At 39.4% G+C, this 18035-nt stretch overlaps 3 protein-coding genes across 3 annotated transcripts; all 3 read left to right on the top strand.

Annotated features, from left to right (window-relative positions):
- The first annotated feature begins 2809 nt into the window (after positions 1–2809).
- LOC124288745 (solute carrier family 22 member 4-like) lies at positions 2810–5013 on the top strand. Its single transcript, XM_046725273.1, has 4 exons — positions 2810–3096; positions 3997–4202; positions 4351–4509; positions 4770–5013. The coding sequence occupies exons 1-4, from the start codon at positions 2827–2829 to the stop codon at positions 5011–5013; spliced, it is 879 nt and encodes a 292-aa protein (XP_046581229.1). The 5' UTR covers positions 2810–2826.
- Positions 4486–8727, top strand: LOC124288758 (solute carrier family 22 member 21-like). The gene is made up of 6 exons (XM_046725289.1): positions 4486–4566; positions 4770–5234; positions 5610–5692; positions 6173–6296; positions 6650–6722; positions 7115–8727. Exons 2-6 carry the CDS (start codon positions 5101–5103, stop codon positions 7319–7321), a joined length of 621 nt encoding a protein of 206 aa, XP_046581245.1. The 5' UTR covers positions 4486–4566; positions 4770–5100; the 3' UTR covers positions 7322–8727.
- A 2930-nt stretch (positions 8728–11657) lies between these two features.
- LOC124288744 (solute carrier family 22 member 5-like) lies at positions 11658–17198 on the top strand. Its single transcript, XM_046725272.1, has 10 exons — positions 11658–11765; positions 13018–13307; positions 13675–13880; positions 14056–14271; positions 14489–14728; positions 14817–14951; positions 15263–15342; positions 15715–15838; positions 16173–16245; positions 16631–17198. Exons 2-10 carry the CDS (start codon positions 13038–13040, stop codon positions 16835–16837), a joined length of 1551 nt encoding a protein of 516 aa, XP_046581228.1. The 5' UTR covers positions 11658–11765; positions 13018–13037; the 3' UTR covers positions 16838–17198.
- Positions 17199–18035: the final 837 nt, after the last annotated feature.

Here is an 18035-nt window from a genome sequence, read left to right as displayed (position 1 = left end):
CCACATCGTTCAAGGTATGTTTATCATTGCCAATATATTAATCGTAGATTATTTGTATTTATGTTAGGTTAAATATACTGATAATCGCCCGCTTCTAGAGAGGTCTTGCTGAGGTCAATGCAGGTCCTCATGGTCGATAGTAAAGTGATCTGACTTTAGTTGCTGGCGATCTTTAGCCCGTGTTCTAGTGAACCATAAAAGAAATGTCGCACCGATAGCGATAACTTGGCAATTATGGTTGACTCATTTTCGGTAATCACATTTAGAGTTCACGCAAACAAAATCGCCATAAAATGGTACCATGAAGATAATCCAAAGTCAGTAATGTGTGTGGTGTCCATGGACATCGATGAACGCGTTGCATCGTCTGTACATGGAATGAATTAACCGCTTGATGAAGGCCATGGGGCACTTGGGCTCGTACTCTGCGCAATGCCAGTTGAGTCCAGCCGCAGTTGTCGGCATTGGTTGGAGGTCATTCAGTCTTCTTTGAATCGCGTCCAAAAGGTGTTCTACTGGATTTAAATCCGGACTGCAGGCTATTGTAGGGTTTGGATGCCACGATGTCCAATTAGGAAGTCCAATGTTGCTCTGGCACGAGCGCTGTCTTGCTGGAAGATGTGATTTCTGTAACGTCCAAAGTGTGGTACAACGAGGGGTCTTATGACTTAATCAATATCGCGAGCAGTTGTCACGTCATTTCCGCATCCTGGACCTCCATACTTGGACACAACGGTGTCAACTAACTGGTTCAGACTGATTGCACCCCGAACCATGATGCTTGAACCACTCATGAGTCTCTTTCAACAGTACACTCATTGGAAAACAGTTCCCCACGCCATCACCATACTCCCACTCTGCCATCGACTGTCGAAACACAATATCGGCTTTCGTGAGGCACAAGCACAGTTCTCCATTGTCGATAACGCTAATTTCGATGCTGAGTTGCTCATTGCAATCAGTTTTGGCGGTGACGAGCGGTGAGGACAGGACTACGATGTGGTCTGTGACAGCAGAGGGTTTTTTCCGCGCAAACGTCGACGTAAAGTTGTATCGGCCCTGATGGGTCTGTTGTTAGTCCGGAAGGTCTTGCATGCTGTTTCCGTCGCTCTGGGGAAGTGATCTGCAGATGGTTGCGCACAATCTGTCGGTCTTGATGTTGTGATGTTACTGAAGGTCGCCCACTGCGTGGACGGTCTGGAATGCTGTTAGTGAGCTGATACCACTCCTGCAGTCGGTAGATTGTCCTAACATGAACATTAAAATACTTGGCTACCGTCCGTGCAGTCGGACTAACTTGCAATCGTTCCAAGACTTGGTTCCTCTTATTGCATGGTGATTGTGTTGAAATAAAAATGATTCCAGGCGACGTAATGACTCGCTTTCATTGATAGGGTTGTCACAACACGCACGTGCATTTTCATTTTCACGAATGTAATACGGAACCTTTCACCATGTCTGCATTTTTCGGTGCGTTTGGTGGATATGCTGATGATTGTAATAACTGTCAATTTGGATTGAAAAGCATGGTAACAAAACGATACAATCATAACAAAACTACCACCTTGTAAGAACAAACTTGTGCATTTGGTTTTGAAAGGCGACGTTTCTTTTGTGGTTCAGTATATACAGCATTATTAATTATGGATAGACATTTCTTATGGTTTTTAACAACTTATGTGATAGTCTAGATTTTACTACATGCATTAACTACATCCCTTTCGTATGTATGCAAAACATCCATGGATTACTGCATCGACACTTTGCTTTTTTTCGATTGCGCGGTGCACATATTGAGAGTAAATATGATTAGGCATGAACAACATCAAAGTGGGTTTGTTTTGTTTCTGAACTGTGTAAACTCTTGATTAATTCATACTAACATGAAACATGGAGGATAATGGATCATTTCTATGGCTTTTTTTATTTTATTCGTGTGTCAGCACAATAATGGGACAAAATAAACACTCAAATATATGTTAAAAGTTAAAAGTGTTTCAAGTAAAACGATGTAGGTTGGTTGAGAGTCATGATCAATTAATTTACTGTAATGCATCCCGTAAATACTACTTTCTAAATACACATACATAAATGTCTGAGGAGAAACGCTGCTTGTGTTGTCATGTGTTTTTGGCCCGTTTAATGTATATCGTCGAAAATATTGTTCTGATATTTTCTGTTAATATCGATGACATCAGACACACGGAAACGTTCGTGTCTTTGTAGGTGTCACTTGTGGAAAAATGAATAGTCACCACTGAATCGACCTATTATTCAAACCGCTGTTCTTCTAATGGCATAAAATCTCCAATGGTATTTAAGTGAGTGAGTGAATAAAATTTAGTTTTACGCCGCACTCTGCAATATTCCAGCTATATGGCGGCGGTCTGTAAATAATCGAGCCGGACCAGACAAACCAGTGATCAACAGCATGAGCATCGATTGACCCGGACCGTCACGGGTATAAATTGCTAGTTTTACGTCCTTATCTATGATAGTCTAGTTATTTTTTATGTCCTTTGTCGACATATATTTATATTGTCTAATCTCATTTTGATATACATGTTTACAACACACATAGACACGATGTGACTGTCATAATGCCTATGTGACTTTAAGCTTTAACTCATTCACTCACTCACTCCAGAAGATGAAAGCTGTATGTGAACTCGCGGCAGGGCAGATTTACGTGATATTTTAAGCGTGGTAACCATGTATGGTATATGTATCATATACTTCAATAGAAAGGGCTATGACAATGGATGGTATATGCTTCAACTGTATTATTATATGTGTTTTATTCCAGTTTGATCAGCACTTGTGAAGATGTATTCTGATGAGATCATCGATGGAGTGGGAGGAATGTCCAAGTTCCAGTTCCTGATACTATTTCTGTTTATGGGACCAAGACTGGTCACGTCCTGGGGAATGTTGATGATGTCTTTCGCTGGGGTGACACCGCAACTGTGGTGGTGTGTGAACGAAATGACCAGCGGCGCCAGTAATTACACAGGATTGAAGCAGTGCTCAGTTGGTGACAATGGCACTTCGTGTTCTTTTGTGTACAGCACGGAGAAAAACACAGTTGTAAATGAGGTGAGAATTTCCCAAAATATATCAAGTGAGGTATTTGTAGGATACACAACGCGCCTCCATCTCCATCTCATAACAATTCACAATCGCGCATGGTCGCTGCGTCATTGCTTTTTGTAACAAACTAAAATGAAGGAGCATCCACTGGATGACGTATATTTTCTCAAAAAAGACAGACATATTGTTCCACGTGTCTTTCAAAACACGGTTACAGATAACCCATTGATCCTTCATTTCTTTTACAATTAAAGTGGCAAAACAGTTAGCCAGAAATTAATATCAACTCATTCACAAGACAGCATTGCGCACCGACACACCATTTGAGTGTCATTATTTATTACTAGCACGATTTATGAAAGTTGTTTGTTTGTAGTGCGCTCCCTTTTCGCGTAGTACTACGTGGGATATAGATACAGGGGCCAGATTCACTAAATTTCTTAGAATAATCTTAAGCCTTAAGAATTCTTAAGTCTGGTAAGAATTCTTAGTTTCCATAGCAACCTATCTAAAACTAAGATTTTTAATATTCATCAAACCTCTTAGTGCTTGATTTTTTCTTAACTTAAGAATCCTCCATGGGTTACTTAAGCACGAAGAATTTTCTTAAAGTAAACAAAGATGGCCGCCAAGAAGATGTCGTGAAGATGCAGTTGTGTAAAGAGCGTTGAAATTGTTTTAGATGACATTTGGTATCATGTCTTGTTCACGGTAGCTGCACTTCTGACGGAGCCATGTCCCAGCGTTATCCCCTATATTGAAAGTGACAGCGAAGGCAATAACAGTTACCATTTATCAATGACGAGCTAAGGTGTCCGAACCGAGATTACGTTATTCCACACAGAAATGAGAAGGTATTATAAGTTATCTGAATATTGTAAACTTTTTGTGCAAATTTCTTTTCAGTGGGACTTTGTCTGCGACAGAGCAGGAATCAGGCTGTTCATTACGTCTGTACAAATGGGAGGTGTGTTGGTAGGAGCCCTCTTAAGCGGACAGTCTGCTGATGTTATTGGCAGAAAGAAGACCTTTTACATCGCTCTGTTGTTACACGGAGGATTCAACTTGGTGGCTGCATTTTCAGTATCATGGCAGATGTTTATTGTGCTAAGGTAGACTATAAAAATTGCGTTAACAATTTTACATCATTAAACGAAAATATACAAATATGTAACACACATTTGCTTCGTTTTTCTTTTTGTGTGGCTACTAATAAAACTGTATCGCACAAAACTATCGAGTATCATGTATATTTTACAGGTTTCTTATTGGAGCAATGGTTGGTTCAAACTTAGTGGTGAGTTATCCCTATGCCATGGAGTTCATAGGAAGGAGTTGGCGCCAGGTAACATCTGCATGTCCGACCTGGCAAATTGGATCGGCCCTGTTTGCAATGTCGTGTTGGCTACGTCCGGACTGGTCAGATCAACATATCATACTAGCAGCTTTACATATCCCTTTCTTCGCTTGTTGGTTGTGAGTTATTTCCGTTCATAGACATGTAAACATCCTGCAATATTATCAACGTTGTCAAAGGTAACTTATATTGTTCAGTAAAAGCACTAAGCTACTTGAATTGATGAATACATGTAAGTTACCATATGTCGTTTCTTATTGATCGTTCTTCATCAACATGATCTATATATGAATTGTCTGACACTACCCTTAACCTGCCATAGTGTTGCACCAGAAAGTTTGCGGTGGCTTGCAGTTCATGGTAAGCTGGAGGATGCAGAGAAGGTGGTAGATCAGATGGCTCGGTACAACAACAGAGAGAAGCCAGCCAACACTGCCATTCTCCTGAAGAAACTATCAGAAGTGGAAAAGAAAGGGCAGGAATCGGATCACAAATATAACTATCTTGACATCTATCGTCACTGGAATATTTGCTGGAAATCCCTGGTTATTCAGGTGATCTGGTGAGTTGACATTCAGAGACGTTCTTTTCCTTAACTCGAACATAATTACAACCCAAATGCATGTTTGTTTATTTCCATTGTTCCCCACAGGATGTGCATGTCCTTCGCGTTTTATGGAATTACATTCGGCGTGGGAAACCTGATGGGGAACCTTTACCTCAACATATTCCTTGTTTCTGTCATATCATTACCTGGACAGGTGATGGTGTTCTTCCTAAGTAGCAGGTTTGTTTGTACATTTACTATATACGTTCAATACATTTGTGTCAAATACGTCAAATGTCAATGTTGCAAAAGGTTAATACTTTTGGAGTTTTCATCATTTAATATTATTGTTTCAGAATCCTAAAATCTTTACACAAAATCGGAAATCACAAACTATTTCATGTCAAGAACAAAGAAGTAATAAGCCTGTCATGTACAATACATCAGCAAAGACTACAGTGATATTGAGCGGTTAGCCATGAATGTATCCCAGGTTTATTTGGAATATTATCAAGTGCAACGTTGAACAAACGAAATATAAATGTACATACTGATATCTCTATTTCTTTAAAATAGTCATAAAATATATAGTGAATGAAGTTCTTACACTTTCAGAATCGGCAGAAGATGGACAACGTTCTCGTTTTTCACTGTAGCTACAATAGGGGCATTTGGAGTGGCTGTTATATCGAGAGTCGGTACGCATTCTATAGTTCAACGGTATCTTAATTTGCATGAGTGCATTGGTAATAGATTGGCAAAAGATATTCGTTTCATCATATATATTTTATAATTTCCTTGGTTCTATACATGTCATGGAATCTCAAAATTAATTATATTAGTAATTAAAACGCAGTCAACCGAGGAGAAAGGGTCGTATCGTTAACACATGGTCATGCGTATATTGTAATAACAACGCTTTCCTTGTATACTCCTGTAATGAAGGTATTTGCTAATTATGTATGTGTATTTTGATTGAATGTTCAGTGTCTTGCCATTTCGTACTCTTTTGACGACTTAAATGCGTAATGATCAGAAACGTTTACTAAGGGAGGACACTGCCAGAGCTTCGTCTCAACCTTTCTTGAAGTCGAAAGTTGATGGTGCTATTTGGGAACACATTAACAACATGAATACTATAAGCTCGAACTTTGAGGTACCATGTGTGCTCATTTCAGCTTCCAGTGACAGCATCCGTGGACCAGCAACAACAACTATGACTCTGATCTGTAGGTTTGGAGTAGCGACAGCCTGGAACTCCTTTACGATGACCACAAGTGAAACATACCCGACAGTTATCAGGTACTAGTAGCACAGGGTCAGTGAGATAAGCTCGAATGACAAGGATATTATTCTCTAACAGCTTGATAGCTTTGTGTAATGAAGTGTAATGATGTCTGGGTGAAACCAATGGTCATGAACACGGGTCTGTTTTGGACAGATCAGTAATCATAATCTGGGCAGGGATCGTACCATGGGATCGTACCATGATGACAGAACCATTGCACGGAAAACAGGTGTGCACGTCACTGTATATCTGACTCATGTTGTCCTTCGTCATCTCTACTTTATTAAGTCATGCCAATGTAATTTACATAACAATAGACCAACATTTGCTCTTGCGGATTTGTGATTACCTTTCATCCTTCTTCCAGGAACCTGGGTTATGGCGCTGCAAACACTGCTGCCCGTGTAGGGAGTATCGTGTCTCCTTATGCATTTGCCATGGTAAGTGTTGGGGAGTGTGTTTGCTGCATGAAACACAACGAAATTGTAAGAGGGAGAGGACTAAATGTTTGTGTCCCAAAAGGGAAACGTCAGATGGCTTAAGCACCCCTACAACTGTTAAAGTCTAAGCAGTCAGTGAAGTAAATAATCTGCGTAAATATCTATGGGTGTCCAGTGTAAGAAATATATCATATCTACAGATTCGAAGTATTTTGTGGGATACTTAATGTTAAAATTATATTTCGTATGAACACCCAAATACGAATCCAATCTAATGTTGTGAAAGAGTCGATCAAACTACCCAATATACTCATACTTCTTTTGGTGGTTGTGTGAGACAGCGACTGGTATTGTTTATCTAATGATATGTTAACATTCGATCAACTTTTCAGGGAGGAGAGGATTTATTGCCTCCGTTTGTTATTGTTGGATCCACTATGGTGCTTTGTACATTATTAACAGTATTATTGCCCGAGACAAATAATATCCCACTTGCGGACACCACAGTAAAGACCTTGGGAAAAGACTTCGAGCTTGGCAGAGCTGTTGAAGATGTCAGTCAAGAGAAGACAGCGAAAGTCAGCACCTTGGAGATTTAACAAGGTGCATCAGTCTTCAATACTACATTACAGTGACCTCTGATGTATCAAAGATAAACTTACCAACTTAAACAATGTATGAAGTCTTCCTGAGTGAGTCTTCAGAAGAAGGCATGGACCCTCTTCAAGTCCTGCTCCATAGAATGAGTAAGGGTATCGGCAAAAACTTGCAATGATTAATTCCATCTGGTATCTCCAAATTGAGACACGCGAATATACCAATACACCTTTGTTCGGTCAAACTTGATGACGTACTTAGTTTGACCAATTCTGTCGACACGGTCGTTTACTTTTGGTATTGGGTAAGTGGCAGTGGTTCATGTCTGTATGCATGTAACCATCAACATTCTTAGACCCCCAGATTAGAGTTTGTACTACAGTCACAATGACAATGACAGACATGGTTAATATGACATCAGAAGAATGTAATCTCGCTCTTGATGTTTTTGTGTAAATTACTGTGACCTTATCCTGAGAAACCCCAAGATTCATGACAATATGCATAAGATTTAACCTGAGTTATGGCTGACAGATGCATTGCCTTTCGGGAAAGATCTGCCGTGAAATTGGAGCGCTCATCTGAGTTTATAGTCTTAGGCAAACCAAACAGAGTTAAGAATTTTACTTGAGCCCTAATTTTCAGTACGTGAATATCCCGTAGAAACATTGTGGAAGCACATAGATTTACAAATTGATTACCTGACCTTGGTTTAGGCAAAGGACAATCACAATCAATGATGACCCTGCTAAAAGTTTCTGGAATGCCTTTTTTCTTGAGCAGTTTGACAACAATCTGGCATTAATGTCAGGCCTTAGGAATTTCAGCAACATCAAGTTGGCAAATTGGGCCAGAAGTAATGGAACAGAATTCTGTCACAAATTTTGTTCACACCCAAATAACCAGGCATGAACCTTTCATGTGCCGAAATCATAAATTGTTTTTGCTATTAATTTGAGAGTACAATCTGGATATTTTCCCATTTACTATGGGCAGGTCGATCTGAATGAACCCATTCCTCATCAAAACACTATCCTTAAAATAGCGGCGAACTGGATCCCTATCAGATCTGCGTAAAGCCCCAGCCCTACTGGAAAGAACTTTGGGATCCAGGTCTTCTCCCCTTGAGAACTAATCCCTCACCAGTCAATTTGTCAAAGTTTAGAGTACTTTCTCTAGAAATGTATACAGGTCAAACGATTGATCAACAAAAGAGTCAGTCATCCTAATTCAGATCATGGTCCGAAAATGAAAATAGCTCTATCAGTTTGTATCGCTTGTTCAACACAGCACTCAGCACTTTTGTCGGCTGTATAACTAGTTTAGACCAAACAGTCCAGTGATAGCTTTGTTGTGTTAGTACCTACACCGAAAGGTCGCACTCATTGCAATAAAGAAGTTGACTATCCTTAGAACTTGGTTTTCCTTAGTCCAGTGATAATTGATACCATAATCATCCATCTACACAATAGCGATACGATGTCATACATCGACTAAGTCAGCGATTCTCACCACATGATCTCATTAGTCGCCACCTACAATAAGAATAGATTATGCATCATGAAATACCAGTTTTATCCCAGATCTATGCTGAGCATAAGCACTGGTAGCAACACAACACGCACCTGGGATTTCTTCCATATTTCTGTGAGAGCAAGTCTCATGACAAACAACATGGTCATCCAAACATGTTCACCCCATTAATTGTTTCCTCAATATGCTAGTCTTCTCTTTTACAACTGATTTTTCCATCACAAGGGATAAATATTTCAATGTCCAAACAGTTTAGGATATTTTTTTACAATGTTAATTATCATTTAAAAATTGAATTTTTAAAGGAAATAGAATTATTACATAAATGTGGAATAATATGTTTCGTAAAGAAATGAATGTTATTTTAAATACGGTAGTATGAATTAGCGCCTGCGATTGTTAGTGGCTGTATCCTCAAAGGGGATTAAAGTATCGTAATATTATTGTCCCCCTGAGAGGATACGTAAGTCCCAAAACATCAAAGTCAATTTAGCTCTACCAAACTTTTAATCGTAGTATATTTGTAGTTTTTAATAACGGCTAAAACTCAGCATAATCGCCAGCAGCTGAAGGGATGGTGTAATTCCAGCTAGGGTCCATGCAGGTAGCCAAAGTACTGTAAGTCCCCATGGGCCCTAGTATGGTGATCTACCTTCAGTTGTTGGTGATCTATAGCCCGTTTTTATTTTGTACTGTCTATATTGATTTAATTTTATGACAGCGTACTATGTTTAAATTTATATCTCTGATGCACTAGTTTTTTTACTTTCATTCGATGACAGGTTTTTATGTTCTAAATTTATTGATTTTAATATTGATATAGATTAACTTGTTCTCGTCACGATATGGATGAACTATTGCCGATGTGACGTTAAATATTAACTCATTCACTCACTCACTCACTCTTTTCCAATTGATAGACCCGTAAAGATCCGGGCAAGAATAGGTCTTTAGCAACACATGCTTGTCGCAAGATGGGACTAACAGGTTCGGACGGTCAGGCTCGCTGACTCATGTCATCGTATCCTGATAGCGTAGATCAATGGTCATGCTGCTGATCATTTGATTGTCTGGTCCAGACTCGATTGTATACAGACCACCACCATATAGCTGGCGTCTAACACTGTGGTAATTCCTGCCTGAATATCTGATAGTCTAACACACTATCCTATACGTTTGCGAACAATCATCATCCATCATTGCCGCCTGTAACCAACTGCTGCAACTATGACCACTGGCCTCCTTCGAAGTACACCACCAATCAAACAAAAATGTCCTCTCCCCAGCTAACTCAAAAAAGCAGAATTAACAGTCCCTTATGTCGGCAGAACTAAACTTCTGCCAGTTCACAAGCCTATAAAACAACAGCCTTGGCATTCTGAGAATCAGGACTCCTGCCATCAGGTTAGGCAGAATAAACACTTTGGAACATGGTGAACTCATTTACAGGTCATTTTAAACGTTTAGCCATCTTTTGTATATGTACGAAAAAGGCGGAAGAAGTCCAATCTGCTATGAAAGATGAAACAATCGTTCATGTATTGATTTTGTACGTTACTCACAGCTGTAGTTTTTAATTACCCACAAAAATCCCATCCAGTCTTCGCTGACCGCAAACTGGCGATTCGCCTTACAGGAGTGAAGCTCCGTGCATCGATTACATCGATGAATGCTATATATTTACAGTACACGGAATGCTTAGAGTTTTAGAAACCTCGTTCTGAATATGTTGTTTTTATTGTTGCTAATCAAAAGCGAAGATAAAATAAAATGCAGTTTGGGTGGGGTTTTTTTACCCATAAAAAGATCGCATTTTCATTAACACATGTCACTATCGAATTGTTCTGTGGCTATGTAGTAGATGGATGGCCGTTGATCTTAGATCCACACTGCAAAAGCGAGTGTTATTTGGTCACTTGGGGCTTACATGCTCTCCCGATAACGACCAACTGAATGATACAGACAACCTCGAATTTCTGTGGATGCTACATTTTGCAAGCCACCAGTGTGATTTCAGGTACCTGTTGGGCTTCAGTCATGAATTTCGTGAACACCGTGTTTTCAGTTTCAAAATTATCATTCATGTTGATATTTCTGACAGAACCATGACTGTTTTTGGTGGCCACAGTTCGTTGGTCCTTGTTGGTCCCTGCCGGGCGCTCGGCATTAATGGGTACACCAAGGACTGGTCGGCTCGGAGTCAGTATAATGTGTCTGAGTGGGGTAATCATGCTTCACTGCGGCATGGTATCTCAGTGGGCTAGCACTATAAAACCAGCTTCAGTCTGGGCTAGTACAAGCAGCCGCACATACACATACACACGTCGTCATATGAGCGAAACATTCTCAAGCATGACATTAAACCCAATTTCACCTCACCTCACCTCTTAGAAGTATGCACAAGATGATATAATTTAATTTATATTTATGACACACTCTTGGTATTTGTTCCACGTCAACACCTTAAATGTGTAATACATTTGGAAGGAACAGTAAGAAGCTGTCTTTTCTAATTTTGAATATCTCAGGTATAAATCTGCATGTAAGCCTGTATACGTGGAAGGTAAAATATTCGACCGTGTCGCAAACGTAAGCCGTTCACAAGCAAAGTTTAAACCTATGGATTGTAAACAAAGAGGACAGAAGAACAATGTGCCCTCATGTCACGTTTGTCTGCCATATATATGTGTGATTCTTAAGCAAACATCATCTTAAATTCATACATACATGTGATACAAAAAAACAAGTATCATCTTAAATTCATACATACATGTGATACAAAAAACAAACAATCCAGCCATTCTTTTTGCTCCCATGGTGCGTCATAAACACGTTTCCTTTTTAACCACTTAAATGTATGCTGTGGATGACGGTTGACTCCTAGGTAAAGGACGGCACACCTGCACAACACAGGTAAATTTCATTGCATTTCTTTACATTTTAAAGCCAGTAACGTTTTCATAGGAATCGGAATGAATTCCTTATATTTCTGAGATACGTTGGTGAGTTTAGTTTTACGCTGCTTTGAGCAATATTCCAGCAATATCATGGCAGGGGACACCCGAAATGGGCTTCACACATTGTACCCACGTGGGGAATCAGACCCAGGTCTTCTGCGTGACGCGCGAACCTTTTAACAACTAGGCTATCCAACCACCTCTGAAACACGTCATTGATATGAATGATTTCTATAAGGTCACATGCAACTTAAAACACAACTTTGCAGATTCTGATACCTTTCGGTATTGACTTACTAAAACAAATCATCAAAAATGCAAATTCAACTTATAAAGTTGAAAAGTAACACGATGAAAAAAACGCGCGAATCGGATTTCAAACGATTCACTAATTTTTCCCCGACTATTCGGGGGAAAACTGGTTTCAACAGCTGGGCTGCGCTCATAGCACGTGCGCAGTGAAATAGGTTCGCGCAACTTGGAAGCGGGCTGTCTGGTGAATACTCGGTGAAGGCTTTGGTGTGAGCTATTTTCCTAATGTTTTGTTGATATCTCACAGGCGCGAGCTTTTCATATGTTATGACAGTAAATAAACTGTTTATATAATTTCATTTGTCTATTTCACCACACGTTCTTCTTACCGAGTCACTTTCTCAGTTCGATACTTAAAAGCAATGTCATTATTTAACGTTGACAGAATTTCTAACCGTGATATAGATATGTCTTTGTCACAGACAAAACTCAATGTCTTGTTTTATTGACACCTGTTTGTCTGCCTGCCTGTCTGCTAATGACAATTTTCAATACACAAATGCGATCACTGACCACATGCAATTTGAACTTAACACCAATCAGGCTATACACCATAAACAAAACGCATTGATTTATGGCCCGAATTCGGTCTCTGTCACATTATGTAATTACACAGACAGGCAGGTGTGATACTTGAACACATGATATGTTATGATGTCTGTTGATTGCAAAATGTTATTCACACAAAAATGAGCATGTATTTACAAAACCCAGCATCTCTATATATACACACACAATGAGCCGTGAATAAATATTAATTACTATTGTAAACTGTTTGTGAATTTATGGTAGCACAGATTTACCTGGTATTTTAACTGGATCTCTTGAATCGTATACAACAGCAGATAAGGGTCGATGGTAAAGTCATACTATATTTAGATGATTATTTGTTTCAGTCTGAGCAGCACATGTGAAGATGTATTCTGATGAGATCATAGATGGAGTCGGAGGAATGTCCAAGTTCCAGCTGTTGGCACTTTTTCTGTTTTTGGGACCAAAGCTAATCACATCCTGGGGAATGTTGATGATGTCGTTCGCTGGGGTGACACCGCAACTGTGGTGGTGTGTTAACAAAATGACCAGCGGCGCCAGTAATTACACAGGATTGAAGCACTGTTCAGTTGATGACAACAGCTCTCTATGCTCCTATGTGTACAGCATGGAGAAAAACACAGTTGTAAATGAGGTGAGATTTTTTTCGATATATTATGAAGCATGGTATTTATAGGATCTCCATATCATAATCATTTACACCCCTACGCTAGAATGTGTGCATACTCCAGTCTGAGACAATGCATTGACTCTAATACGACCAGTCCATGTGTTATCCATTTAATGCCAAGTATCAACGACAGTAAGAACAATTACTATAGTAATTGGGTGTGACAAGCCCATGGGATAGTACCGGGAAGACTAGCCACACACAATCTAGGACGTCTTATAAGTTACCTACATTTTGTGAATGTTTTGTGTTAATTGATCGCAATGTTATTGAACCGTATTCTATGATATTAGAGCTTGCGGACTTAGTGATATTCAAAATCCCTTTTCAGTGGGACTTTGTCTGCGACAGAGCAGGAATCAGGTTGTTCATCACATCAGTACAAATGGGAGGTGTTTTGGTAGGAGCCCTCTTAAGCGGACAGTCTGCTGATGTTATTGGCAGAAAGAAGACCTTTTACATCGCTCTGTTGTTACACGGGGGATTCAACTTGGTGGCTGCATTTTCAGTGTCATGGCAGATGTTTATTGTCCTAAGGTAGACTATAAACAAATACGTTCATATATAATGATACAATATATTTGCATAATTGTCCGAAAACATACACGTTTATAAAACATGTTTGGTTAGTGGTTGTGGTTTGCAGCTATGAACATATGGATTTAAACAAAGCTGCATGGGATAACTTCTAACAGGTATCTACATTTTACAGGTTTCTTATTGGAGCAATGGTTGGTTCAAACTTAGTGGTAAGTTATCCCTATGCCATGGAGTTCATAGGAAGGAGTTGGCGCCAGATAACATCTGCATTTCCGACCTGGCAAGTTGGATCGGCCCTGTTTGCAATGTCGTGTTGGCTGCGTCCGGACTGGTCAGATCAACATATCATACTAGCAGCTTTACATATACCTTTCTTCGCTTGTTGGTTGTGAGTAACTTCCGTTCATATATATGTAAACACAAAGTGTGATCAGCAACATAATTCTAAAGTGTTATAGAACCCACAAATATTATCAACATTGTCAAAAATAAATCATGTTGTTCAGTAAAAACAGTAACCTGCCTTCTCTCGTTTCTTATTGATCGTTCTTCATCAACATGATATGTACATGAATTGTTTGGGCACTAATGTTAACCTTCTATAGTGTGGCACCAGAAAGTTTGCGGTGGCTTGCAGTTCATGGTAAGCTGGAGGAGGCAGAGAAGGTGGTAGATCAGATGGCTCGGTACAACAACAGAGAAAAGCCAGCCAACACTGCCATTCTCCTGAAGAAACTATCAGAAGTGGAAAAGAAAGGGCAGGAATCGGATCACAAATACAACTACCTTGACATTTATCGTCACTGGAATATTTGCTGGAAATCCCTGGTTATTCAGGTGATCTGGTGAGTTGACATTCAGAGACGTTCTTTCCCTTAACTCGAACATAATTACAACCAAAGTGCATTTTTTCATTGTCATTGTTCCCCACAGGATGTGCATGTCGTTTGCGTTTTATGGAATTACATTCGGCGTGGGAAACCTGATGGGGAACCTTTACCTCAACATGTTCCTTGTTTCTGTCATATCAATACCTGGACAAGTGATGGTGTTCTTCCTAAGTAGCAGGTTTGTTTGCTATGTGGTATACAGTAAATGCACAAACAAATGTTAGTTTACATGTATGGCAAAAAAGCTAATTAAGACTGTTCTGAAATGTTAATACTTTTGGAGTTGACAGGATTTAATATTTTTCAACAACAAAAATGTTCACACAAAAGCAGGAAACACACAATATTCCATGTAAAGTATTAAAGAGTTAATACATGTTATTCTTTGGAATATTTCCAATGCAAAGTTGAACAAACCAAATATAAATGTACTTTCTGAAACTTCTTCTTTAAAACGTTGACAGTAAATGAAAGCTCCCACTGTTTCAGAATCGGCAGAAGATGGACAACGTTCTCGTTTTTTTACAGTAGCTACTATAGGGGCATTTGGAGTGGCTATTATATCGAGAGTCGGTACGCATTCTATAGTTGAACGGTATCTTAATTCACGTGAGCGCATTAGTAAAACAGTTGGCAAAGGACATTAATTTCGTGACCGATTATGTATTTTCTTCTGGTTTATACGTGTCAATGATTGTCCAAATTAGTAGTATTAGTCGTACTCTGGAGAGTATTAATAGTATTAGTCGTTTTGATATGCAATGATGTCGGCATAACAAATAACTGAATATGTTACAAACATATTCTGTGATAGACATAGAACTTTAGAGTCTAGTCTCATTCTGTCTTGAAATGGAAGGTTGATGGTGCTATTTGGGAACACATTAACAACATGAATGCTATAAGCTCGAACTTTGAGGTACCATGTGTGCTCATTTCAGCTTCCAGTGACAGCATCCGTGGACCAGCAACAACAACCATGACTCTGATCTGTAGGCTTGGAGTAGCGACAGCCTGGAACTCCTTTCAGATTTCCACAAGTGAAACATACCCGACAGTTATCAGGTACTAGTACCAAGGAGCAGCATGATGTATTCTCTAACAGCTTGAAAGCTTCATATTATGAAGTGTAATGTTGCTTGGGTGAAACCAATGGCCATGAGCATGGCTATGTTTCTGACAGATTAATAATACAAATCTAGGCAAATATAGGGATCGTACATTATTATAGAACCATTGCACGGGTAACAGGTGGACTCGTCAATGCATCTGTGACCCATGGTGCTCCTCGTGCCCTGTACTGTACTGTTCCATACCAGTTTAATTTACGTAATAATAGGTCCGACATTTGCACCTAGTTGGAAATCGGATTTGTAATTTGCTTTCATCCTTCTTCCAGGAATCTAGGTTATGGTGCTGCAAACACTGCTGCCCGTGTAGGGAGTATCGTGTCTCCTTATGCTTTTGCCATGGTAAGTGTTGGGGTGTGTGTTTGCTTCAAGAAACGCTACTAACTTGTAAAAATGAGAGGACTGAGTGTTTGTGTCCCAATAGGGAGACGTCTGAGGACAGCAAAGGAAACAGCACAGTAAAGTAATACATTGAGTACATTATAGTGGGTGTCCAGTTCAAGGAGAAGATCCTTTTCACAGATTCGATTTTTCTATTGTAAACTGTACTATGTTATGAAGGTACTTAATGTCAGAATTTGATTTCGGTTGAACCCCCAAAAGACGAAGCCAATCTAACATTGTGAAAGAGTCGATCAAACTATCCTATTATTTCTTTTGATGGTTACTGAGACAGCAACTGGTATTGTTAATCTAATGAAATGTTTACTTTTGATCAACTTTTCAGGGAGGAGAGGATTTATTGCCTCCGTTTGTTATTGTTGGATCCACTATGGCACTTTGCACATTATTAACAGTATTATTGCCCGAGACAAATAATACCCCACTGGCGGACACCACAGTACAGACCTTGGGAAAAGACTACGAACTTGGCAGAGCTGTTGAAGATGTCAGTCAAAAGAAGACAGAGAAAGTCAGCACTTTGGAGATTTAACAAGGTGCATCAGTCTTCAGTACTACATTACTGTGACTTCTGTACTATCTATGTTCTCTCCTGTTTTAATCAGGGTTAATATTATAATAATCAGACCAGCTTTTATGGAACTGTGCGTCTATTGAAGTGTGTAATTTACAGCTGCATCTAGTGTGTAGTTTGAACAGTAGAAGTCCAGTTATTATTACAGGCTGGAGCGGTGTACCAGGAAAACCCCACATCACTCTGTCGTTAGCATTGTGTTGTTGTATCTGCTCTACATTGACACGGTTTCACAACAATCTGCCATGAATGTCAGGTCTTACGAAATTCAGCCACATCAAGTTCCAAATTGGAGCACAATAAATGGAACAGAATTCTTTCACAAGTTTTGTTTGCAACGATATGACCAGACATGATGCTTTCATCTGACACAATCATAACTTGGTTTTGCTATTAATTTGAAAGTGAAATCTTGATAACTCCAGTCACAATGCAGGGCCGGAGACGATTCGTTTGAAAATTGGTCACACGCATTCATATATCACACTTTGTACCTGTTCCTTTTGATTAAAGAGTCCATATACTAGACATAAGTTCAGTGTGGTCGATCTTCTAATGTAATAATAGAATTATGCTATCATAGAAGTTGATTCATGTTTATGACAAACTCCTTGTATTGGTTTAACATCTTAAGCATGCAGTGGGGCCCTTGAAACCAATAAGCAAACCATGCCAAAGTTCATGTCTGCACTGCCTATTATTCATTATTCTGACGCCATACCACTTGTTCAGAAACGAACGAATTGAAGTACTAGTCGGTTAAAAAGTGTTCAACCTAAAAAAATCTATGGTCAACAAAACGACCGTTTGTGTATATCGTGCGACCTAAAGTGTCGTTGAACTTGCGAGTTTTAAATAGTGGCACACAGATTGCTGAAGACATTATACAAGGTCCTTCTGTCGCTTTGGTCACTTTGATTTCTTTTATGACAATAATACTCCATCACGAATACTTGGTTTAAACGCTCAAAGCATACATATAAATTCAAGAAATGGTTTCGGTTTACTCAATTAGTAGTAAAATATCACAGTTCATGTACTCTTGAAGGGGTAATCTTTTGACTTCGGCTTTACGGTATATCATCGAAATTGTAAAGTTAAGTAAAGTGCTGGATCTTGATGGTGACCCTTGCCCGTGGTACGGATCATTATACAC

Source organism: Haliotis rubra, unplaced genomic scaffold (genome assembly GCF_003918875.1).
Source record: "Haliotis rubra isolate DU_JTF1 unplaced genomic scaffold, ASM391887v1 Scf423, whole genome shotgun sequence".
Taxonomy (NCBI): domain Eukaryota; kingdom Metazoa; phylum Mollusca; class Gastropoda; order Lepetellida; family Haliotidae; genus Haliotis; species Haliotis rubra.
Note: the sequence above shows the minus strand (reverse complement) of the source record. Positions and strands in the feature narration are given on the sequence as shown.